Source organism: Corythoichthys intestinalis, chromosome 9, assembly GCF_030265065.1.
Source record: "Corythoichthys intestinalis isolate RoL2023-P3 chromosome 9, ASM3026506v1, whole genome shotgun sequence".
Classification (NCBI taxonomy): domain Eukaryota; kingdom Metazoa; phylum Chordata; class Actinopteri; order Syngnathiformes; family Syngnathidae; genus Corythoichthys; species Corythoichthys intestinalis.
The window spans coordinates 23893630-23920247 of NC_080403.1; the positions used below are offsets into that span (position 1 = coordinate 23893630).

Here is a 26618-nt window from a genome sequence, read left to right on the forward strand (position 1 = left end):
ACATTAGGTGCACAATTATCTTTTAAAAAATCGCTAAGAGATGACAAATGACACTCCGTTTGATTTATTTGATATTTAAAGTAATTCCTTTTAGATTATTGTTTAAATTTTGATCCTCTATGATCCTCTATCCGTTAATATTTGCATTTGTACGAGTTGTTCCTAAAGGCATCCTTGTGTTTTTTTCTCAGTAATGTGGTCGAGGTTTTGTAAAATGTTTTGCAGTTGCAAATGTTATCTAATGTTTGTAAAAAAAATGCATAACGTCGCTGTCATAATGCGTGTTTTGGTAGGTAATTAGTATTATTTTCTGTATGCTATAGTAGTTCTCGTGTCAAAACGACACGTTTGTCTTAGCAGCTAGCATAGGTCCTATGTCACAGGAAAACAAGTCAACAGAGAGCAAACATTTAGCTGATTTCAAGGAAGTTTAAGTTGAAAGCTCCTAATGCAAAATTTCTAATCAGCATGTATAACCGATGTATAAAATGGTTGGAATTTATTCTCACCAGAGATTGTTTCCCCCTTAGTTGTATTTTTGATATAATTAATATACTTGCATTTGCCAGGGTTACTTATATGAGACCATAGACTTCATAATAGATTTTTTAAGTCTATGATGAGGCGTATTTTTATTTCGGTTAAGTGTCCTTTTGACTTTGTCGTAAACTAGCATATTCGTTGCAATTTAGTGTGGTAGAGAACTTGAGTACAGTTAATACAATGTTCTGTTTAGGACAGACGACGAAGGGGTAGACACTCATATGGTCCGCTATATTCTTTTTTCTTTCTGAAAGTGTACAAGAGGGCTCCAGCAGGAAAAGTCGCTGTTCTCTGATTTATTTTATTTTGATCAGGTATGTGTGCTCCCTTGATTTTATTTTTGTATTGTGTTTATTTTCATCAATATAACTGTGTTTTGTAGTGATGGCAACTTGAAACTGAATCTTCAAAACGTGCTCCTAACCGATGACGTATACAGGTAGTCCACAACATACTCGACTTGGGCGATTTCAACTTTAAGACGCCGGCGTCTCGTCCTCCATTTTGTCTCCAGTTGTTTTTACCACAAGGTATTTTTATTTTATGCCTTACTCTATAAACATGACGTGTTCTGTCCTCACTAAATGTGAAGTTGTTCAGCTTTACCGACAGCAAACAATGCAATTGTGCGTTTTGAAGTTTTAGACTTCCTTCACTTTTGACAATTTGTAAAGCTGAAACACGCATATGTACACTTATGTTCAAAACGACACACACTTTAACAATAAAACACTTGACACAAAACAATTAGTGCTGAAACATCCATCTAGTCTGATCAGTATATAAATTTAGTAGATTAAATTAGCCTAATTTGTTTAGCAGAAGTCAGTTAGCTTAAATGCTATGAAAGCTCACGTATTTACAATTCTCATTGCAAATCGCTCACACGTAACTCCACAAACTGTAGCTGTAAACCTAATTACAAATTTATATTATCTGAAACAACTTAAAGCCTTATGTGTGGCAAACCAGAGTGCAGCTATCCTTTATCCATTGACGTCTGAGTCTGCTTCTCAGTCATACAAGGCGACGGTCCAGCCAGACCCAACGCTGCCACTAGAGGGCAGTGTATCCTCCATCATTAAATGAAATACAATACTTTGGGAGTTTTTGGATAGTTATTTTGTAGAGGTACTTAAAGGGTTAATTCCGACTTATGCGGAAATTTGGGTTACGTCGCCAGGCGTAGGAACGGAACTCATTTGCCAGAGTTCAAGGGTTCATTGAACCAGATCCATATGGAAAGAGAGTTGTGAGACTCTGATCTCGCCGTGGTTAGTCACGTGGGTCACGTGGTAGGCGTGAATAGTTCAAAGCACAATCAGTACTGTAATGGTTTTCTATGGAACTGACAGCGGTGATTGCGACAATTATGGGGAAAAATGGATAAAATCACATGTCTAAGTACTTGTTTGATTATATCATTGCATTATAACATACAGTGGTACCTCGACATACAATCGCTTTGACAGACGATCTTTTCGATATCCGAGATAAAATTTGACTCGCCATTTGTTTATACATCCGACAACATGCTCTAAAAATACGCCGATCTATGACAGCACAGCAGTTTCTTTGTTTTCAACATGGGTTCCAACAATGTTAGTGCAGGAGGTGAAAAGAAGGAAAAAGGTGATGGTTACCATTGACATGAAGATGGATATGATAGAAAAATATGAGCGTGGGTTGCGCATCCGCGATATGGCTCAAAAATACAGCCGTAGACGGTCTATCTCGGCGGTCTTCCTCCGTTCGCCAGTCTTTATAAGTTAAGGTGGCATCATTATTGTGGTAACATCGCCAAAGAAATCGCCAGCTTCGTCAGGTTTCTAATAATTTATTCCATCAACTTGTGCAACACAACACGCCTAGTATTCTTTGCAGCAAGTATAGAAAGTGAAAGTAAAAATGCTCACTCTGTCAAGTCAGCCACATGATGCATTCAGGTACACCATGCAAAAACATTTGCCACATTAGAACCCGGTTTGTTACATTATTACAGGTATTATTATAATTACTGCTATTATTATAATATTATTCAGATTTTTATTCAGAATGTATTTGTTTTGCTCTTTGTAATTGATATTTACAATGGTAACATCAGTATTTATTAAGAATTTAGTGTAGGTTTTCGGGCTGTTGAACGAATTAATGGAATTATAATGTATTCTTATGGGAAAATCCTGCTCGACATACGACCATTTCGACTTACAAACAAGGTTTCTGGACTGAATTACCTTCGTATGTAGAGGTACGACTGTATTTGTAAATGCTACTTTTACATTTGGAGTGGTAAGGCGACAACTGAAAACTATGTAAACTGTTACGCAGAAGGTAACTTTACCATGCTGTGGAGGGAAAGTTTATGTTTGTGTTAGCATTAGCACGGGAAATCGACTTTTACTGTATATTGGAAATGCAACATTATTTGGGATATTTTTTCCACAACTACAATACTGTTTTTCCAGAGAATGTCTAGATTTCCTTGATTCACTTTTTTTTTTTTTTTTAATGCTGTTTGAAAATTCTTACATCACCGTACCACACATCGCTTTGCGGCTGCACTATTACTAGACCCAAACTTCAGAGTCTCTGTTCATTTCACCCATGACTACCTCAAACAGGTAGATTCACCAGGTACCATGATTATTGATGGACCACACCTGGCCTGTGACCTGACCAGGTGTGGCTCCAGCTGTAAAAGTTACTGTACTTATATTTATTTTATTTTGATCAGATGGATGCAAGACAATAAATCCCCTTCCGGCTGGCAACTGAACTGCTTCCTCGACATTCCTCGTTTTATCATTTTCCTCAAAAATGAACACACAAGCAAAAGACTTTCCACACATGGATGCACGAATAGAATGCATATTCTTTAGTGAGTTTCATCCGACTTTGGGTCCCAAAATTACATATCAGGTGAGTATAATCTATCTATCCTTCTCCCTCTCTCTCAAGGTGAAAAATTATCACTAATCATGGTGATGCACCACAGTCTCATGATGATGCACTACAGTCAATCATAAAAAATCCTTATTATGTTCCTTGTCTTCTAACAGGTTCCGGAAGAATACATTTCACGGGAGCTCTTCGACACTGTTCAAGTTTACATTATTACCAAACAGGAGCTGCAGAACAAATTAATAACAGTGTATGAAAGTAATTCTTTCATCACGCAGTATTTGCTTGCCATTGTAATGTAACCCAACATCTGTTTGTCTCCCTGTAGCACTGCGATGGGTAAAAAGTTAATAGGATGTCCGGTGTGCATCGAGCACAAGAAATACAGCCGCAACGCCCTATTGTTTAATTTGGGGTTTGTTTGTGATTCCCAAACCAATACGTGTGCCCTTGAGCCAATTGTAAAGAAGCTTTCTGGATACCTCACCACGCTTGAGGTAAATTAGTTAATCTTGATATTCCGGTACAGAAAAACGAGTCATACCATTTGGAAGTAGGTCAAAGAGTTTGGAATTTCAGTGTGAAAATGTGAAGTCTTATCATGCGGCACTTCATGTGAGACGAACAGCAATCTTGTGATACCTAAACTCATTGAGCTTTGTTCTGGTTGGTTGTTGATAAGAGGGGGAATTAAAAGTGTGATGATGATCTGTGAACCAGAAAAGGTCTTGCTGCTCACCACCATCATGACCTAACTATTTAATTAGATATCGACAAAATAAACATTAATTTTATTAAATGGCTAATGTAAACCGCATGTCGGGTTTAATTCAGTCAAGAAGGATGAGAGTGGTCTAACTCGATTTAGATTTTTTTTTTTTTTTAACTTAAGTGCAGAAGTGCAGAGAGGGGGAAAAGCATCTTCTTGCTTTTTGCAGGAATACAGAATATTCATAGTTATTTAATTGCAATTTAGTGCTGCAACGTCTAATCGATTAACTCGAGTATTCCATTAGAAAAAAATATTCGAATTAAATTTTATTGCTTCGAGCATTCGTTTAATTAAAGTGGCGTTGTAATGGTTTATTTTGTAAGTGTTTGCATTTAGTTTTATTGATTAGGGTGGATACACTGCCCTTTGGTCTGCTTCATGTCACTTGGCTGAATCCAACTGCTCCTTGTTAAGACCAACGTAAGCTAAGTTTTCGTTTGAGCTAATGTTTTTTATGCATTCATAATTTAGTTTATAGGCATATTTAGCCAGTTTTTTTTGTGGGAATTTGTGTCTGAACCATTTGTTAAGAGCATTGTGTAAAAAAACAAATAAAAAGTAAGCATTTTATAGCATTTAAGCTAGCAGACTTTTGCAATGTAAGTTACACAATTGTTCTTTTGTTGTACATAGATCCTCTTTTTTTTTTCTGTTAAGATATCATTTGAGGCTCAGCTAAGGTATTTAAATTTTTCATGTTCCTAATCCGATTACTCGATTATTCGAACTAACTAGTTTATCGATTAATCGACTACTAAAATAATCGATAGCTGCAGCCATAGTTGTAAGTGCAATCAATTGATCGTAGTCAGGTGCTTCTTGTTTCCACTGAAACCTCATTGGTTAAAAGCTCTGTGCTGGATCAGTTGGAACAAAGACTAGGACCCGCTATGGCCCTCGAGGACCGGTTTGCCCACGCCGATCTAAACAAAACAATCTAAAAGAGCACGGTAGTAAATCGCTCTCAAAATGTGTATGTTTTGTATGTGTTTGCTATACTACAGCTGGAAAGTGGATTCATATCCAATGAGGAGAGCAAACAGAAACTTCTACCTATCATGTCAACCTTGTTGGAAGAACTAAACGCGACGGGCGCCTGCACCTTACCCATAGGTACCGTTTATCATACTGCGTCTCTCAGTAGTGCCATTGTTTATTGATTCTGAGAATGTAAATGTACTTTGACCATTTTTTTCCTCATAACACTGTCAGTTTTATGATGTGTAAGAAGAAAACGTGCAAGTTACTCTTTCAGAATTGAATTTCCTCTCAGTTTAATTCCAGGCATGACACTGTTTTTGGTCGTGTTCTCGTTAAACAAATCTTCAAGGAATCTGATCCCGTTGAATTATGAATATGCAGATCGTGAGATAGAAAGTATCTGTTATTTGTTGAATTAGTTTCTAGAACTTTTTGATTTGTTACAGACTATTTAATCATTATTTAACTCAATGACATTGACCATTGACTGTGATGGACAATATGAAAGTTATTTTTAGTACCAAAACCTGTGAGTTGACGAAATTGCTTGTCTTATTGGACTTTTACCTTACAAGAGAAATATTTAAGAAAATTGACTGTCATTACTCTGCTTTTGTTTTTTAGATAAATCCAACACCATTCACTTAAAGCTAATCCCTCTACGTAAGGATCCGCCGGTGGTCCAGGAGTACGACGTTCCAGTGTTCATCCAAAACAAAGACCACTTTATTAAGTCTCAGTGGGATCTCACCACTCAGCAGGTGCTTCACTGTTGAATCTCATGCTGTGCGATGTGATAGTCGAGTCATCGGTTAGAGGCATCATTGACCTAAAAATTGTCCAAATCCTCTATTTCAGGGGTGTCCAAACTTTTTGCAAAGGGGGCCAGATTTGGTGTGATAAAAATGGGGGGGGGCCGACCTTGGCTGACGTCCTTTACATGGAACAATATATTTAAGCAAATTTTAGCAAGCCATTCTTTGTGTCACATTTGCTTTATTATTTTTTAAAATTAATAATTTCAACAATCTCGCAACTAGCCTTTGTGGCGTACTCTTTCAAGTCTCGGGCTCTTGCGAAATACTGCTGCTGTGAAATTAAACTAGTTTCAAGTTGCTTCAGTTTATCGCTACGTATCTTCCCTGTAATCTTGTCGTACATGTCAGCGTGTCTTGTTTGGTACTATCGCCTCACATTGAACTCTTTAAAAGCAGCGACTGTCTCTTTGCAAATGAGGCAGACACAGTTGCGTATTTTAGAGAAGAAATAGTCCAATTTCTACCTATCCTTGAAGCGTCGGCCGTCGCAGTCAAATTTCTTTTTTAAAATTTTTTTAATTGAATTTATTGTCATTGTCATCACTTAGGGTAAGATTTCCCTGACTCCCTATTTCTTTTTATTATCCCGTTTAGAATTTTCCATAATTTGCAAGTGTAGTTTTTGTTGTCTTCCAGTAAATTGCAATAGTATTGTTTTTTACAAGCACGTAGGATGGAGTTAAGTTTATATCTGTATTTTTTAAAATTGTTCTCCATTTCAGTTGTCCTTTTAATCTTTGTTGTCGCACTGCATAATTAGACTCTTTACCTCAGTTGTCAGTATTGGTTCCAAGAACATGGATTTTAGAATGGGGTCAGGGAGCATATGAGTAGCTACAGAGGGAATGTTCTCTGATATCCAGATTTGTGTCCCCACAGTAAAACACATGCTTGTTATTCATTTTAAACAATATCTTTTCCATATGCTGAGTAAAAAGCTGTACGTTTGAGTCAGGTGCACGATAGACACAGCAAATGGTAATGCTTTGGCAGTTTGGGATACTTAATTCAATTGTGATACATTCCATCAAATCTTCAATAGCAGTTGACATGTCATGTTGGAAATCAAACTTAAACTCATTTTTTACAAATATTGCAACACCCCCCCCTCCCTTAGATGTCCGATTCATTTGGAAGTGTTATGTCTTATTCTCTGACCCTGGCATTTAATCATCCTTTGCTGTGAGAACATCTTATCTGTGATGTGTGTGCGTTTTACTGTTGACAAGGGAGACGGGAAAAGCAAATGCTTATTGGAAACCCGTCCCCCATCAGCCCGGGTCGCACAAACAGCATATTGTGTATCAGTCCAGTCATAGTTTTACGCATTTCATTGAAAAGTCATTGATTGCTATGGAAATTTCACATATTGTCAATTTGCGTGCCCTTCAGGAGCTCAATTGTGTGCGACTGCACAGCTCAGCAGTAGGAGCAAGTAAGTTTTTTGTTGATTGTTGCCATTTTAGAAAACTGAGAGTAAAGGGTCACACGGGGTAATGTTGCTTAGAGTGCTGCTGCCTTTTAGTGGGTAAATGAGGAGAAGCATTTAGTGTGTAAGCTACCTCATATGCTGGTTGCAGAGCTGCTGACCAATTTATTAAGTCTGTGTGCGGTCCAGATGTTATTGATCTTATGACAGAGGCTGGGGGCCGGATAAAATTTGTCCACGGGCCACATTTGGCCCCCGGGCCTGACTTTGGACATGTCTGCTATTTTATTTATACAACCCTTTACAAAAATATGAGAGGTCCTCCAAGTGCTTTATAGTGTATGATAAATAAAAGGCAGGACAGTACTATACATTTGAGGGAAAAAAAGTGTTGCGCTAAACGTCACTACAACAAATAAAACATAAAATCCAAACACCTTCAAACCTTAAAAAAAAAACAGGCTACCCTAGTCGGGATGAACAAAAAGGAAGAACTTAACATTTTCTTTACTAAACATATTTTCAGTTTATTAAAAAAAATCAATAATCTAGTTTCTTTTCTCCCTTCAGATTTTGCCTTACATCGACGGTTTCCGACATGTGCAAAAAATCTCTGCCGAAGCCGACGTGGAATTGAACATAGTTCGCATTGCTGTGCAGAATCTGCTGTGAGTAAACATCACTAAACCCATAGATGGAATGACTTGTAAATGTAATGTGTTCTAGTCCAGTGTAAGGGTCTCAAGTACTATTACAAGGTGATAAATACTCACAGCATTTTCTTTTCCATTTGTCAGGTATTATGACATCGTGACCTTGGTGTCCATATTCCAGGTACTGTGGGTGGTGAAATCGTCATATGATTATGTACTCTGTGTTGCTAATATTTGGATTAGGAAAGTTTGAAATAAGAGGACAAAGAACAACTTTTCCACCTGCATTGTTTAGTGAATCATATATAAACGCTACAGGAAGTCATATATTGGTTGGAAAAACACCTGCCGGCGTTTTATGACTGTCAAGGCACTCTCTATGTAGAAGTGAAACATTTTGCAGGTGTTTTTTTTTTTTTTTTCTGTGACCTTCATTTGTTGTTGTTTGCCTACTTCCAGTACTCCAGTGTGTATTGTACCACCCCCAAAGTGCAGAGCCTGATCGATGACAAACTAATACAGGAAGAGTGTCTTAACTATGTCACCAAGCAAGGTAAATAAAATAAATTGTAAGACTGTAGATCAGGGGTGTCCAAACTTTTTGCAATGGGGGCCAGATTTGGTGTGATTAAAATGTGGGGGGCCGACCTTGGCTGATGTCCTTTACTTAGAACAATATATTTAAGCAAATTTTAGCAAGCCATTCTGTGTTTCACATTTGCTTTATTATTATTTTTTAATTATTAAATTTCAATAAACTTGCAAGTAGCCTTTGTGGTGTTCTCTTTCGATTCTCGGGCTCCTGCGAAATACTGCTGCTGTGAAATTAAACTATCTTCAAGTTGCTTTAATTTCTCGCTACGTATCTTCCATGTAATATTGTCGTACATCGTACATGTCAGCCTGTCTTGTTTGGTAATATCGCGTCACATTGAACTCTTTAAAAACAGCGACTCTTTGCAAATGAGGCAGACACAGTTGTTGCGTATTTTAGTGAAGAAATAGTCAAATTTCCACCTATCCTTGAAGCGTCGGCCGTCGCAGTTAACTCTTTTTTGTGTTGATCGTCGCCATTTTAGAAAATTGGAAGTAAAGGGTCACGCGGGGTAATGTTGCTTAGAGTGCTGCTGCCTTTTAGTGGATAAATGAGGAGCAGTATTTGTGTGTAAGCTACTTCATATGCTAGTAGCAGTACTGCTGACCAATTTATTAAAATCTGTGTGCGGGCCAGACGTATTTGACCAGGGGCCGCATTTGGCCCCCGGGCCGGACTTTGGATATACCTGGTATAGACCCGTCTACACGCTTACATTTTTTAAAATCTATACTATATACTGTCGTGTAAATAATAAACTGTCAAGTATAATATTTTGGTAGTTTTTATAGTTTTTCATAAACACCCATTCATGGCGACAGACTTCCAATCCATTTGAACTGGGAGGGATGGCTGCAAATGATCGCTGCCAGACTCTCCCAGTTCAAATGGATTATACCTCTATCTTATTCAACTGTAGCCAATGAGTTAAATGTCAATTTATTCCAAATATCTTCATTTCCGTCAGGTCAGAAGCTCCCGAGTGTAAGAGATGTGTTCCAGCTGTACTGTGGGTTGAGTCCGGGAACCACTGTCCGGGACCTTTGTTCCCGCTACTCACAGCAACTACAAAGGGTTGATGAGAGGTCAGTGGTGAAAAAAAACATTATGCAGCATGACGGATGAGGTCAGGCGAGGCTCAATCATGTCACGGGTTCTCTCTACCAGGAAACTGATTCAGTTTGGCCTGATGAAGTCTCTCATCCGACGACTGCAGAAGTACCCTGTCAAGGTGGTGCATGATGAGAAGAGCAAACTGCCTCGCTTCTACACTGGATTTCACAGCTATGATGAGATCTGCTGCAAAACAGGTATGTCTTTGTTTTTTACATGAAACGCCAGTGTAATCATGATGCTGCTTTCATTTGGCAGGGCTCAGCTACAAGGAGCTAGACGAACGTTTGGAAAACGACCCCAATGTTGTTGTGTGCTGGAAGTGAAAGGAATTTCATAAAAGAGACGACTGTCTGACAGATGAAGAGTGGCCCAACCAAAAGACGTTTACTACCTGTGGATTTATGGATTTTTTTCCCCCTTTTCATTAACATGTTGGAGATGAATATTTATTTTACAGAAAAATATTAGATTTATTAGTCCCCTTAGGGAAATTCATTTTCACTGGCTGTACAGAACATTACACAGAATGCATTACAGTATATTACATATAATTACACATATCACGCTTAAACATTAATAAAAGATATATTAAAAGATATATTATTATATATTATATTCTGTTTTTTTTCCTTCCCATGACAAATAATTTATATTTTTGTTGTTTCTCAAATGTTCTATTCAGAGTGGGGGGGGGGGGGGGGGGGGGGGGGGGGGAATCAAAATAGCAAAGGATAGTATTGTTTCCCCCCCTCTGATATTATCAATTAAAGGCCAAACTATTTTATCACTAGAAGCATATTTGCGAAATCTAAAGCACAGAGGAAAATAGAGATTTGGGAGAGAGCATATTTTACAGCAAAAACCAATGTTTTTTTTTTTTTTTTAACGCAGCAATGAAAAATACAAGGAAATATGTTTCTTTCTGAACAACATACATATGTGGGAAAAAGTGTTACAAAAGTATTTTTGCAAACGGTTGTGCTTTTTGGAAATGCCAAAGTATTGTTTTCACATATATGAAACCTCTGTGCTATAAAACTAAGCAAAATCAAACTTTTTTTTTTTTTTCCAAAATAAACGCTTGTTTAGTGGGATTTTGTTGATGGTGACGAATTATGACGTATTTAAATGCATGATTCGATACAAGAGCTGAATAAGCATTCAGTATGATGTTGTACTGTTTTTATGACTACAAAGTGTAATGTAAATTACATTATTTTACATTGCGAGGTCGATGTTATTTTATCAACTCTTGAGTTGTCTGATAAAAGCAATTGTACCTAATGAAGCGACAATGTTGTTTTCATCTTTATGATGTGGCGCCTCTCAGTGACGTCACAAGGTTACTACGCTCCTAGCGTACTGCTGCCATGACGACCACCCGCACACCGCTTTGGCCAGCTGACTGCCAAAAATTAGCTCATAAACTCGACGAAACTTTATTTTAATTGAACATTTTATACTCATCGGATTTTATTCACAACGAATGGAAGGTTCGGTTCTGTTGCCAGTGGAGGCGGAGGCGTTTGTTCAAAGTTTGGAGATATTTTCCCTTCAAGACGTAGGCTCGACAAGGTACAATTTCCAATAATTATTGAAAAGCTAGCGCTAATTAGCTAGTTATGTGATTAGAATGCATGGTCTTCCAAACTTTTTGTGACCTGGGGGCAATTTCTTTCTTATGCTAATTTGAAACCGTTGCTGATTTTTAATTTTTTTTTTTTTTTTTTGTAGTATTGTTGTCCTCTCACACCCTTTACGTTCTATTACTCACAGTAAAATGTGAAAATATGACAGTATCATATCAGAGCGTTCAGTTGACCCAAGCAATGATAATTGATTCAGCATGTTTTGAAAAAACTATAAGTTATTAACAAGAACATCGGTATTAACGCTCTTCCAAAACAATAGAACAATATATTTTAGAAAATATATATATAAAATAAAACGTTTTTTCTCTATTCAGGTGGTTCAGACAGCATGAACATATTGAGAAGCTCAACATGCAGGCTATACTCAGTGCTTCTGCCACACTGGATGAGTACATCAAGGAGATGCTGGTGTCTCATGGGAAGGTGACACTTTGAAAATTATTCACAAATTGGTGTTAACCCTAAGAAGAACATTACCAAGGAAGGCTGCATGCAAAAGGATTTTAAAGGCAGAAATCTTAGTCAGATCTTGTCTTGAGTTCCTACTCAGGATTTTTTAAAAAACTCATGTGCTGCCATTGATACGTAAGAGAATATACTGGTATACCTACCCTCTTTTCCAGATCTCAGTTCTGGTGCACGAAATGATCCTGACTGAAGTGTGGAAGCAAAAAATATTCCCTATTTTGTGCCAACTGCAGGACTTCACCCCCAAGAATACATTTCCTCTTTACATGGTGGTGAGTGGATGCAGAGTCAGAATCAGAAATAAATGACTTTAACCATGAATAATTTTTTCCGTTTTACCCCAGATCCACCATGAAGCCACCATCATCAACTTGCTAGAGACCATAATGTATCACAAGGTCATTATATTTGTGATTGTCCTTAAAGTTTTTATTTCCTCGCTTTATACCAATGGCTTCACTGATAGATATTTTGTGTAGGACTCCTGCGAGGCCAGCGACGACTCTATTCTCGATTTAGTGGATTACTGCCACCGGAAGCTCACGTTGTTGGCCGCCAACGTTGGCAAGGATGGTAACAACATGGCACACATCACAAACAAGGCAGCCGGTGAGGCAGTTCTGTCCTCTAAAGAGGTAAATCAGCGGTGGTTGAATTGACATCTAGTTAGGAAAGCAAGGTAATTTAAAAGTCTGCCTGTCCTGCTTATTTCTAGGAGTTGCAGTTTCAAGCTGCTGAGTTGGAATTTAGCATTTCATTGAAGGCGCTGTCTGTATTGCGCTACATCACTGACCATACTGATAGGTACTGTCATGTGTCACTGAAAAGCTTATATATCAATGTTTTTTCACAAAGAGTCATTTTTTATTCAGATATAATATCGGATCAGATGGCAGGCTTTTTGGTGGACAACAATGAATTTGAAATATTTCATGAGAGTCGACAACTTGAAGCTAATTTACATCTGGCTGTTCATTCAAAAGCATGTAACTCCAAATTCTGTTTTTAACATCTGAGCAATCTTGCTGCTTGTAAAATTTACAAGATTTCTTTTGGTCAAAAATAATTAACAGAAAAATGAATATGTATCACTTTTGGGGGATGTAAAAATATATATTTTTTCTAGATATTTTTTAAATCTGTCCAAAAATAGCATTTTTCTTTGTGCTTAGTTTCCATTCATGTTTTTTTCACTGCCGATTCTAATGAGAGTTAAGGTTTTTCCTTTGCATTTCGATGTTTTATTTTTAATTCTACAAATCATAGCGTGATACCTGTAGGTTAATTCTTTTTAACTCGTTAAGCGATAAACGTGATTGCCAACCACTGCCAGTTGGATTGGACGATTATCACAGTCTACAGCAGCTGTTGAGTTAAATGGTCATGTTCTTTTTAATAAACGGTAAAAACAAATATGTAAACAAAAACAACAACATATACCTCCTTCCCCTTAAAATAGATTTTCTTCATATTTCATATAAAACCCAACAGACAAGGTGTTTCAGCAGTTGCTTGATTATCCACAGAAAATCATTTATCTCCACCTTTTTTTTCCTCAATCCAATCCCATATCGATATCCCATCCTAATGTATAAAATTTAAGTTACCATCTTAGCATCTTTGTGGCAAAACAGACTGTGAGTGTAAACACAACTGATCGCACAGGAGTGAGTGTAAACACAACTGATCGCACAGGATAACCTTTTATGAGCAGCTCTTCCTGTTTAATTTGATTTTCATTTTTTCTAATGTAATAATCATTTGCACAGTCACACTTATCACTGCATATTTTGGACAAACTGAATTCAAATGATTCAAATCAAATTTGGCACTAGTCCTGAAAAGATTACTGAACCTAAACTGTGAACTGTGAAGCAGACTAGCAAATAGCTATACGTGCTTCCCTTAATACAGGGTGTCCAAACCTAAGAGCCGCTTTAAGAAAAATCATTGAATGCAAGGGCCAACTGAAATCCTTCCACCTTAATTTGGTTTTTAAAACGTATTACCTCGTTGGCTGCCACTGACAGGGATAAAACTTCCAATCGATTTTGACAGGGAACGGTAGCTACCAGTATACGCGGAGTTTAAGGGGGGGCCGCCCCCCGATGGCCGAAAAGTGTCATAGCATGTTATTGACTTTCCTATATATGATTTTAAAATTACGAATTTTCTGGTAAAATATTGTGTATAAAAGTTGTAAAGCAATAAAAACAAACAACAAAAATGAATGAAATGAACAAAACAAGATATTTTTATAGTGGGTCAAAATTATTTTTCGAACAGATCATGTGACTAGCACCTTAGACGGTCATTTGCTTTGCTTAGCCAAAACCACTAGAGGACCGAAGAGGCAAGATGGATATACGTAATTTTTTCAAACCTAAGCTTTCAAAAGCGACAACTACTTAGCAAGAACCAAGGATTGAAACTGTGGACCGTGAAACGCTAGAGAGCACCACCAGAATGGTGAGCGGAGTTTCAATTTGCCTCACTTAAGACGCTAATTGTCTCCACCCGTGTCTTGCCAATGTAGGTACCCCCGTCAAAAATTCAATCCCCTGGCCTCAGGAGCACACACACACACACACACATTAGTTATGAGTTATGCCGACTTAAACAATTAATTGAAGCCAGAAAAGAACCACAGTTATATATTTTGGACATCAACGTTTATTAAACTGGAGAAACTCCATACATGACTTGAGTTACAGTAATAACAGTTATAGGTTATCCGTCGAGTAAAACAGTAAAACATGGCGTTTTTTTTACGTTCAGTACGTATTTTACATAATACGACAGAAAAAAAAGTTGTTTTTTTTTGGATGCATGGGCCATGTTTTAAAATCTTGTAGATAACTACATCACCAAAACACGGAAATCCAGCAAATTAGTGCAGCGCAGTGGCTCCGCCCAGGGGATCCAATTTTTGACGGGGGTAACAACATTGGCATGACACCCGGGGGCGTACTATATTTAATGGATGACGATCTTGGCAAAGAGTATAGCTGTCCTAAGAAGCCTGATTTAAAATTCCCCTCAAGAATGATGGGAAACAAAAAACGCTCATTTTCAACTTATTATTATAAATATTCTTGCAAGTTAATTTTATTGCTGACACTGCGTTTCGGGGTCATCAACATGTTGTGCCCCCCCTGCCCCAAAAGTCAAACTCCGCCTATGGCTGCCAGCCTCCCAGTCAAATTATATATATACAGTTGTGGTCAAAAGTTTACATACACTTGTGAAGAACATAATGTCATGGCTCTCTTGATTTTCCAGTTATTTCTACAACTCTGATTTTTCTCTGAAAGAGTGATTGGAACAGATACTTCTTTGTCACAAAAAACATTCATGAAGTTTGGTTCTTTTATGACTTTATTATGGGTGAACAGAAAAAAAGTGATCAAATCTGCTGGGTCAAAAATATACATACAGCAGCGCTAATATTTGGTAACATGTCCCTTGGCCATTTTCACTTCAATTAGGCACTTTTGGTAGCCATCCACAAGCTTCTGGTTGAATCTTTGACCTCTCCTCTTGACAGAATTGGTGCAGTTCAGTTAAATTTGATGGCTTTCTGACATGGACTTGTTTCTTCAGCATTGTCCACAAGTTCTCAATGGGGTTTTGGGAAGGCCATTCGAGAACCTTAATTCTAGCCTGATTTAGCCATTCCATTACCACTTTTGATGTGTGTTTCGGGTCATTGTCCTGTTGGAACACCCAACTGCGCCCAAGACCCAATCTTCGGGCTGATGACGTTAGGTTATCTTGAAGAATTTGAAGGTAATCCTCCTTCTTCATTATCCCATTTACTCTCTGTAAAGCACCAGTTCCATTGGCAGAAAAACAGCCCCACAGCATAATACTATCACCACCGTGCTTGACGGTAGGCATGGTGTACTTGGGGTTAAAGGCCTCACCTCTTCTCCTCCAAACATATTGCTGGGCATTGTGGCCAAACAGCTCGATTTTTGTTTCGTCTGACCACAGAACTTTCCTCCAGAAGGTCTTATCTTTGTCCATGTGATCAGCAGCAAACTTCAGTCGAGCCTTAGAGTGCCGCTTTTAAAGCAAGGGCTTCCTTCTTGCACGGCAGCCTCTCAGTCCATGGAGATGCAAAACATGCTTGACTGTGGACACTGACACCTGTGTTCCAGCAGCTTCTAATTCTTGGCAGATCTGCTTTTTGGTGATTCTTGGTTGAATCTTCACCCTCCTGACCAATTTTCTCTCAGCAGCAGGTGATAGCTTGCGTTTTCTTCCTGATCATGGCAGTGACAAAACAGTGCCATGCACTTTATACTTACAAACAATTGTTTGCACTGTTGCTCTTGGGACCTGCAGCTGCTTTGAAATGGCTCCAAATGACTTTCCTGACTTGTTCAAGTCAATGATTGTTCAAGTCAATAATCACTCACAAGAAATTGCTAATTCGTGTTGCTGTATGTATATTTTTGACCCAGCAGATTTCATCACTTTTTCTGTTAACCCATAATAAAGTCATAAAAGAACCAAACTTCATGAATGTTTTTTGTGACAAAGAAGTATCTGTTCCAATCACTCTATCAGAGAAAAATCAGAGTTGTAGAAATAACTGGAAACTCAACAGAGCCATGACATGTTCTTCACAAGTGTATGTAAACGTTTGACCACAACTGTACTTACATATACTTCCGAAACAAACTATGCAGAACAAAAACAAAATGTCCAGCGACAACAAAAATGTCAAGAAAATCACAACAAATATAGCCCAGTTTATCACATTAGATTATTTTATAAATTTATTATCCAAAACAAAATGTATTATTCTACAATCTCTTCATTGATTTGAACATGTCAGGATTTGACCCTTGAGCTAATGGAGAGGTATTGTTTAAGTGAATAGCTCCATCTAGTAGTGATGTCCCGATTGCATATTTTTGCACTTGAGTCTGAGCCACATGAGTTTGAAAATCTGCCGATACTAAATCACTATCCGATATGGGGGAAAAAAAGTTTTTTTTTTTTTAAATTAATTTGAATAAAAGTTCCAAACATGTTACAGTACCGTACTGTTTACAGTACTTCCACTTCCGCTGTATAAAACATATATATTTTTGTTTCTTTGGGCAATGCCATTGTATTTATGGATTATTTTGTCGCTTTTTAGCCTTAAATTTTTTTTTTTTTTCTTCAAATCAAAAACCCAATCCTTTTCACCCGGCTCCAATCCTCCGAAAAATGGCCGGATCGGCCTGATTTCCGATACCGTGAGCGGCTCAGGGACATCCCTCCAATCTAGTGTTGAAGCTGAGAAGTGCAACAAAATTTGCGGGGGCCATATTCAATGAGAGTTTCTTACTTTGCTGCAGGCCAATAAAAACTGCAGTGGGATGCAACTGGCCCTCACGCCACAGTTTGGGCCACTTACCTTAATACATTGGCTGCCGTTGAGGGCAATAAATGTCAAAAATCCAATCCTGGTAGCTAAGACGCTGCACAGTCTTCAGAGTTGTCATGACATTTTTTTCTTTACAGTATCAGTGCCATTAACCGAATGCTGTGCACACATAACGTTCCTTGTTTACTGGTGCGCCTGATCGAGTGCTGTCCGTGGAGTCGTTGCACAGCGGGTGAGTGTCATCACACATTGTGTCCTTAGCAACGACTGTCCATTCACAATCTCACTTACTCTCGAGCCACGATGTACTTTAGGTGACAAAGAGAAATACATCAATGGCAAATGGCAAAAGATACCAGAGGAAGATCACCTGAAGATGACAAAACTAGATGGGCAGGTTTGGATTTCCCTGCACAATCTACTTCTCAAGGAAGACTGTCAACGAAAATATGATTTCAATAGTTACAATAAGAGTCAGCTTCTGAAGGTGAAGGACTCAAATACTAGTACATTTCCATAATATTCAGTCTTATTAAAATGCTTGTGCGTGACATTTCTCCTTCATACTTGCTTTCTCGACATTGTTTTTTTTTTCGCACCCTCTCATGCACTTCCTGTTAATGACAAAAGTTTGTTTTATAACCTTCATCCATTTCCTCATTCTGTATGTGCACTGTCTTTGTGGTTTGACAGCTGCGTAGTTTCTTGACTGAAGTGTTGATCGACCAGTTGCCCAACTTGGGGGAGCTCCAGCGGCTCCTGGCTCATCTGGCGGTTACCGACCCTGAACCTCCAAAAAAGGAACTCGTTTTAGAGCAGGTACAATTACAATAGGAGTTGAACCAAAATGTTCTGTCCTAAAAGGGGCAATGGCGCCATCTGGTGGCATTGTGGTATCAAGAAATTGATGGGAATTATATTGAGGCAGTACAGTGATCCCTCGTTTTTAGCAATTAATGGGGGCCAGAACCCGCTGCGTGGAAAAGTGAAAAATAGCGAAGTAGCGCCCCAACCCCAAAAAATGTGTGTTCAATATATTTACTCAGAATTAGCAATGAAAAGAGATACATATAAGACATGTTTTTTCATTTCCCCCCCAAACTATAGTAAAAAAAAAAAAAACTTATGTATATATTAGGGCTGTCAAACGATTAAAAATTTTAATCGAGTTAATTACAGCTTAAAAATTAATTAATCGTAATTAATCGCAATTAATCGCATTTCAAACCATCTATAAAATATGCCATATTTTTCTGTAAATTATATATATATTCTGTAAAATAAATTGTTGGAATGGAAAGATAAGACACAAGATGGATATATACATTCAACATACGGTACATAAGGACTGTAGTGGGCATTTCACTCTACTGTCATTTAAATCTGTCTATGCTGTCCTCATTCCGAAGCGTCTACTTTTTCCAAAGCTAGACAGCTAGTGAACGACGCCTTAATAATCAGACTTCTTCCTTTTTCATCTGATTTATTAATAAAATGACCTCAAACCACTGTCCTCTTTAGACCGTAGTGAAACAACAACAAAAAAGTACACAGCATTGCATTAGCAACAACGTTAGCTTAGCACGCTATACAGGTTCACTAAACATAAACAAAAAGCGTCTCATACAAAAAATATAACATTTCGCTTACTAACATAATATGTACATTCTTTACAACAACCATACTTACGGACAAATCTTGTCCAAGGATCATATAAGCACAACATTATCAGCCCGAGACGTCGTGCAGCCATAATGAAGAAAAGAAGAAAATAATAAACCATGTCGCAAAGCGACCACAAGAGTTCGCTGTTGGACAGCGCAAAAAGCCTTGCTGTAAACCTTACCAAAAGGCAGACTACTTTCTGAGCGGGACATGTGCGTTAATTGCGTCAAATATTTTAACGTGATTAATTAAAAAAATTAATTGCCGCGCGTTAACGCGATAATTTTGACAGCCATAGTATATATACATTTTAATAAATGGTTTTTAAGCTCTTCAAATGTAATAATTATAAGTTTTAAACTTGTTACTCTCCCACCGAATTATTTTTAAACAAGAATAAAGTATAAAAAAAATGCTTGTCTTTATTAAATTAGTGAGTCCACTCAGATCTGCTCAAGCTGCTCACTTAGACACAATGAGTTGCCACAGCAAATGTTTAACAAGTTAAACGATGATTGACGCATGCAGTGTCTTAAAGCTTCGGGTTCCAGGCATCTGAGGCAAGATCAAACATTAAACATCTGCCAATCATCGTTAACTTGAATAAGCAACTCCAGTGCACTGCCTGACGAACAAAGAGCAGGGAGAGGGAGGGAGACTGAGACTACGCGATCGGCTCGGGACAGCTCATCACTGAAAAAAAATCCGCGATGGACTGAGGGTGCAAATTCTGAAGCGCGAAATAGCGATGGATCACTGTACTTCCTTCTCATTTTAAGCATGTGTTTACCTTCTCTTGACATGTACGTCTAGATCCCTGAAATGTGGAACCAAATCATGACAGAGAATTCCAAAAAATGGAAAGCAATTGCCAAGTATCAAGTCAAAGAGACCTTCAACGCCTCTGAAAAAGATCTGAGGCTACAGGCACAGAGGTAGTATTTGAAAATGAAACACTGCAAGAGCGTCTCTGATTTTGGTATCTGACCAGGTTGGCTCAGACGTACAATTTGGACGTGATGGAGAGTTTGCTCCCCGAGAAGCCAAAGTGCGGCTGTTGTGGAAAAGAGGCTGCGAAAAGATGCGGTCGGTGCCAAGGGGAGTGGTACTGTCACAGGTAAAGTCATTATCATGATAGCTGCCCTAAATGTAACCAAAGTGTGAATTGATGATGATCATCTCTCGGCTGATTTTTGTAGAGAATGTCAGGTGAAACACTGGCCAAAACACAAGAAGGCATGCCAGCTCATGATGGAGGCCAACAGGAAGGCCCAGGATGATCTGAGTAAAGACAAGAAAAAATGGTCGGGCCAAAACTCTGATCTAGAGTCAACTGAAAACCTGTGAGGTGACCTGAAAGATGTAGTTCCAATTGGGACTTTTAAATTGTCATGTTATTTCAATAACTCTACATTTGCTTCAATAAACTGCTTTCTCTGTCCTGGATTTGTCTTTTTTTTTTATTTTCATAATTCTACATATAAGATGAAACATGTATCCGTGCATAGAGCTGGTTTTAATTCATTTGAATCCAGACAATACAGCAGTTTTTTTTTTCATTTAGAATATTTTTGTTCAAGTTGAGTTGAGTTTATTAGCAGTAGCCTATGGCCCTGCATTGCTGGGGTTTGTGTAACGTGAACACAATGCAAAAAAATGGCAGATAATACATTCCAAACAAATTCCAACTGTGTAAAATTTCATCGAAATCCACTCAGCCGTTTTGGAAACCATAGAGAACAAACACACACAGACCACACATACACACAGTTCCATTTGTATTTAAGTGTACATATGGATATACAGTGCCTTGCAAAAGTATTCGGCCCCCTTGAACCTTGCAACCTTTCGCCACATTTCAGGCTTCAAACATAAAGATATAAAATTTTAATTTTTTGTCAAGAATCAACAACAAGTGGGACACAATCGTGAAGTGGAACAAAATTTATTGGATAATTTAAACTTTTTTAACAAACTGAAAAGTGGGGCGTGCAATATTATTCGGCCCCCTTGCGTTAATACTTTGTAGTGCCACCTTTTGCTCCAATTACAGCTGCAAGTCGCTTGGGGTATGTTTCTATCAGTTTTGCACATCGAGAGACTGACATTCTTGCCCATTCTTCCTTGCAAAACAGCTCGAGCTCAGTGAGGTTGGATGGAGAGTGTTTGTGAACAGCAGTCTTCAGCTCTTTCCACAGATTCTCGATTGGATTCAGGTCTGGACTTTGACTTGGCCATTCTAACACCTGGATACGTTTATTTTTGAACCATTCCATTGTAGATTTGGCTTTATGTTTTGGATCATTGTTCTGTTGGAAGATAAATCTCCGTCCCAGTCTCAGGTCTTGTGCAGATACCAACAGGTTTTCTTCCAGAATGTTCCTGTATTTGGCTGCATCCATCTTCCCGTCAATTTTAACCATCTCCCCTGTCCCTGCTGAAGAAAAGCAGGCTCAAACCATGATGCTGCCGCCACCATGTTTGACAGTGGGGATGGTGTGTTCAGGGTGATGAGCTGTGTTGCTTTTACACCAAACATATCGTTTTGCATTGTGGCCAAAAAGTTCAATTTTGTTTTCATCTGACCAGAGCATCTTCCTCCACATGTTTGGTGTGTCTCCCAGGTGGCTTGTGGCAAACTTTAAACGAGACTTTTTATGGATATCTTTGAGAAATGGCTTTCTTCTTGCCACTCTTCCATAAAGGCCAGATTTGTGCAGTGTACGACTGATTGTTGTCCTATGGACAGACTCTCCCACCTCAGCTGTAGATCTCTGCAGTTCATCCAGAGTGATCATGGGCCTCTTGGCTGCATCTCTGATCAGTTTTCTCCTTGTTTGAGAAGAACGTTTGGAAGGACGGCCGGGTCTTGGTAGATTTGCAGTGGTCTGATGCTCTTTCCATTTCAATATGATGGCTTGCACAGTGCTCCTTGAGATGTTTAAAGCTTGGGAAATCTTTTTGTATCCAAATCCGGCTTTAAACTTCTCCACAACAGTATCTCGGACCTGCCTGGTGTGTTCCTTGGTTTTCATAATGTTCTCTGCACTTTAAACAGAACCCTGAGACTATCACAGAGCAGGTGCATTTATACGGAGACTTGATTACACACAGGTGGATTCTATTTATCATCATCGGTCATTTAGGACAACATTGGATCATTCAGAGATCCTCACTGAACTACTGGTGTGAGTTTGCTGCACTGAAAGTAAAGGGGCCGAATAATATTGCACGCCCCACTTTTCAGTTTTTTATCTGTTAAAAAAGTTTAAATTATCCAATAAATGTTGTTCCACTTCACGATTGTGTCCCACTTGTTGATTCTTGACAAAAAAATTAAATTTCATATCTTTATGTTTGAAGCCTGAAATGTGGCGAAAGGTTGCAGGATTCAAGAGGGCCGAATACTTTTGCAAGGCATTGTATGTATAGTTGGGCTACAATACATTGGTATCTAATCTTTAAATATGGTACTTTTAGGAATAAAATATTCTACCTTGTTATTGAGGAACACTTACCAGACCTGAAAATATATATATATTTTTTTCTTTTGTAGTTTTTTGGAGTTTGTGATGTTTCTTGTCATTTTCTGGCCTAGAAATGTTTTAAAGCCCTCAAACAGTTTGCAGATGACGTGTCAACAAAACACATTGATTACTGGAACCATGTCCTATGGTCTGATGAGACGGACGGGCTTTCTTGTGTACCGTCTTCAGAAGAGGCTTCCTCCTGGGGTGACAGCCATGCACACCAATTTAATGTAGAGTGCAGCGTAGGGTCTGAGCACTAACAGGCTGACCCCCCACCTCTTCAATCTCTGCAGCAATGCTGACAGCACTCCTGTAACGAGTCACATGACATTTTGGAGGGAAAATGACAAGCAGTACTCAATTTGGACATTTAGGGATGTACGTTTTTTCATAGGGGTGTACTCACTTTTGTTGCCAGGGATTTAGATATTAATGGCTATATTTTTGAGTTATTTTGAGGGGAGAATAAATCAGCTATTATATGAGCAGCAAACAGACTACTTTTCATTGTGTCAAAGTGTCATTTTGTCAGTGTTGTCCCATGAAAAGATAATCTGCAGAAATGCGAGGGGTGTACTCACTTTTGTGATACACTGTAACAGTGAATGTCAGCATTTTTTTCATAAAATAACACCCAATTATTTAGAGACGCTTAAGAATATTTTAGGGGGCGGCTGAAGCCCCCCCCCCCCCAATGCGCCTAACGACACCACTGATGTACAGTCATACATTAGCAAAGCACTGCTTTTGAGCCCTTGAACATTAAGGCTCACTGCATCAAATGACAAACTGATTCATTTCAAACCCAAAGTAGAAGTGATGAAAGGGAAAAAAATGATAGACAGTTGATGGGCAGGGCACTTATCTGTCATGTTATGAAAAGTTTTGGACATTTATCAATGAAGTTGTAGATGGGTGGCTGTATCACGCCCCCTTCCCCGGCCTCCTCCTTGAAAACATCCCGGATGTTCATGCAGCTCATCTGCTGATTCTTCCTCCCGTCCTCCGTCTCTCCTCTTCCTACTCCACCTCCTCCAACTTCTACCTTCGCAGTCACGAATAATCCCCGAACATGCGTGTCACGGAGTGCCCTCCAAATTGATGGCATCGGGCATAGCCCAGAGGAACAACCGGGGGTGAGGGCGCGAAACCCCTAGACTACACCGAGTAAAGAAGAGGTTCCATTACCACCGGGCGGAGAGCGATGTCCGCCGTGGAAAGTTTTCTTCTTCGGATGAAAGATGTTTTTCAAACAAAGCGCTTATCTTTCTCATCTTATTGGGTGAGTCGTACTCCGACAAAACTCGTTGAAATATTAATTTACATGAAAAAGTTCATTTCGTCAACGAAATGTCTCAGCATGCCTTTAAACAGTCTGGTTAAAACGTCGCTGTTTATTCATGAGCTAGTTGCGGTGAGGTACTTTTCACAGTCTGCTGACATTACGCCTTATCTTTATGCATACATTATCCTGTATGCATCTTTTTGTTTTCGTTTGTGCGTATTGTTATGTCGAATTCACAATGAATAAATAAAATATGTAGCAAAGGATGGCATTCATTAGCACGTAAACTGTTCACACGTGAATGCATCAGCTACTTACTACTTAAGTTTTATATTACAGTACACCACTGAACAAAAATATTTTTAAAAAATGGATACTCACATCACATTTAACTCGTTCGCTGCAATTAACATCAATAAACGTCGGAGTCCTGGCAGTGGATGATTCTGTTTCAAAGCCTTTGCTTGGCCTTAGATCAGGCAACCCAAAATGTTGAAACAGCCATATTGCACCAAAAAAACAAAAAAGAAAAACAAATAACAAATATGTCTGGAGCTGCAAAAAAATGTTAAGCCTTATATAAGCCTTATAATGAAGGCGACGCATGCTGTATGTATCTACAATATATTAGCTATATTGGCCTGCTATCAAAAATGACTAAACTGGCTCATAGAAATCATCACCTATTGACATGACACGGGAAACGGGGCCGATACGTATGGGGCCTATTTTCAAAAACTTCAAATTCAATTATTTACCAAATCAAAGCTGCTACTGACCTAAAACCCAAACAGGCACTTACTTAACCATATACGAGTCTCCATGAGCAGCAGCATCAGAAAATTCTAAGTCGTTCCCTTATAAAACGCAGATTTTTTTTTTTTTTTTTTTTTAAAATAGGTATAACACAACTTAAACTGGTTATAAAAGTCTCAGATTTTACACTAGATGCACAAAAATTACCAAATGCAGAGATAATCCCCTATATTTTCAGGAGGAATAGCAACATTTAACATATCATGTAAGTTTTTGACCAAAATAGCGACTTTTTTTTTTTTTACTGCAAGTTTTCAACAGCAAATAAACCACTCAATTTATCAATTTAACATCAGAAACTTAAGATATGAGGAAGACATGCAGAATCAATTATAAATAATATGTAATTAGATTATGAATAAATTCTATATACAATCACAATTTATTTTAGAATAGGATAGCCCTTTAATATCATTATACACTATTCTCGCAGTCGACTTGATGTCACGATGACGTCATCTCGCATAGCAACGTGTCGCCATTTTGAGATGGGGGCACGCACAGGTTAACATCTGTAGACAAATGTTGTCTGAAATTCATATATTTCAGCTGTGTTTTGCATCTTTTTTTCATAAAAACGTCTTAAACATGACTTATTATTATCACGAGTCACTGCCGACAAACGCGAGGAGGCGATACAACTTAAAATTAGCGTGTATTGGCCTGCAAATCTGCCCATACAAAGTCGCAGCTGATAGCTGGATAAACAATCCAAAGGAATTGCCTGCAGTGGAGTTCGGAAACATCTACAACTACCACATAAAGTCACCCAGTAAGTTGACCTTTATCAATTACGTGGAATATACTGTGTTGAACTAAGAAAACTGGTAGTATATATGGAGTGATTATTTCTGCCGTAACCGGTAATTCGCCTCCAAGCGTTATTTAGCCGTGAACAGGTCTCGGCAAAATAACCAATTCCCACCAGGCCAATAATATACCAATTGACCAATCAGAGCAGTTCAGGGCAAAAGAAAAATAACGCTTTGCGTGTTGTCGGTTACGGTAATAATAACCACTGCCTAGTCTATTGAATCCTAGCAGCTAATTGGGGCAAAAACAAACAAAAAAAATCGATTTAAGTTTACTCACCAGTAATAAAATGTCGGCTGCAAACGTAAATGTGCCTGGATTTAGGTTCCCACTTGCGAAAATAGTCCACGGAATCGTCTTCTTTTACTGTTCCTCGATTGATTGCTTTCAGCCATTTGCTTGTCTTTTTCTTCTCACGAGGAAGACTGAAGAACTTCAAATGCGGCTCCGAACTCTTTCTTGTGTTACAACCCGTAACACGGCAACTTTTAGTCATCCGACGGGAAAAAAAGACCGCAAATAAGACAAAAGTTCAATGCGTTTGTACTACAATGCACGACAGAGCAACTGCTTGTGACTCGTGTTTTGCCCCCATTTCAATATGGTGACGCTTTGTTGTGGCTGGTGACGTCATTAATGCTCGGATGTGCGACTGCGAGAATATACTATTAGCGAGTGAGGCTAGCGGCCACCTGGCGTAAAGAAAGCTCTTCTGTGAAAATTCTTGTGAATAAATGCTTAAACTGCATGTGACACGAAAAAGCATGTTTATTTCATAATACACGCGGTATTTTATACCCCTGAATGATATGGGCCGCTTGGATGTGTGTGGAAGCGATCGCTATTTTTATTTAGTTTTTTGAATCCCGCGCCATGAAAATGAGTGACTTCCGGCTTCGGTCTTGCATTGAGGAGGAGGGCGCTGTGACGTGTACGGTAGAAGACTACCTCTTCACGCTACAGTGTACTGTTGTGTATGAGGACGAAGGATTCAGCTGATTTTGCGGATTAATACGTTTATTTTTCGCATCACGCCAGCCAAACGGCTGCAGAAAAATCATTCTGTATGAAGGAGAGGCGTATGCGCCTTTTTGGAGTTTCAAAAGGTTCCCATTCACCGTGGATATTTACCGTGGGACCATTGGACTTACGAGGAAGTGAGTAAACATCTTGTTTTGTAATATGTCAAATA

At 38.6% G+C, this 26618-nt stretch overlaps 3 protein-coding genes across 4 annotated transcripts in view; all 3 read left to right on the forward strand.

The window, feature by feature from the left end:
- Nucleotides 1-59: 59 nt before the first annotated feature.
- nprl2 (NPR2 like, GATOR1 complex subunit) lies at nt 60-10495 on the forward strand. 2 transcript variants are annotated; one of them, XM_057845950.1, is made up of 14 exons: nt 60-289; nt 798-857; nt 926-1073; nt 3281-3465; nt 3606-3697; nt 3776-3944; nt 5224-5332; nt 5825-5961; nt 8018-8115; nt 8245-8281; nt 8560-8653; nt 9663-9780; nt 9863-10005; nt 10067-10495. In XM_057845950.1, the coding sequence occupies exons 4-14, from the start codon at nt 3364-3366 to the stop codon at nt 10132-10134; spliced, it is 1167 nt and encodes a 388-aa protein (XP_057701933.1). In that variant the 5' UTR covers nt 60-289; nt 798-857; nt 926-1073; nt 3281-3363; the 3' UTR covers nt 10135-10495. The 2 variants fall into 2 exon arrangements, with proteins under 2 accessions (XP_057701933.1, XP_057701934.1); XM_057845951.1 differs by lacking the exons at nt 60-289; nt 798-857; nt 926-1073 and adding an exon at nt 1080-3167.
- Nucleotides 10496-10547: 52 nt separating this feature from the next.
- On the forward strand, nt 10548-20428 carry zmynd10 (zinc finger, MYND-type containing 10). The gene is made up of 12 exons (XM_057844889.1): nt 10548-11386; nt 11778-11886; nt 12087-12203; nt 12276-12329; nt 12411-12566; nt 12647-12735; nt 17455-17549; nt 17632-17804; nt 18011-18136; nt 19796-19917; nt 19974-20099; nt 20182-20428. Exons 1-12 carry the CDS (start codon nt 11298-11300, stop codon nt 20327-20329), a joined length of 1404 nt encoding a protein of 467 aa, XP_057700872.1. The 5' UTR covers nt 10548-11297; the 3' UTR covers nt 20330-20428.
- Nucleotides 20429-23476: 3048 nt separating this feature from the next.
- LOC130921899 (ras association domain-containing protein 1-like) overlaps nt 23477-26618 on the forward strand; it is a 37436-nt gene continuing 34294 nt past the window's right edge. Inside the window, exon 1 of the mRNA XM_057846250.1 lies at nt 23477-23794. Within this exon, the coding sequence (XP_057702233.1) occupies nt 23754-23794 (41 nt within the window). The 5' untranslated portion in view covers nt 23477-23753. The remainder of the gene's footprint in view (nt 23795-26618) is intronic.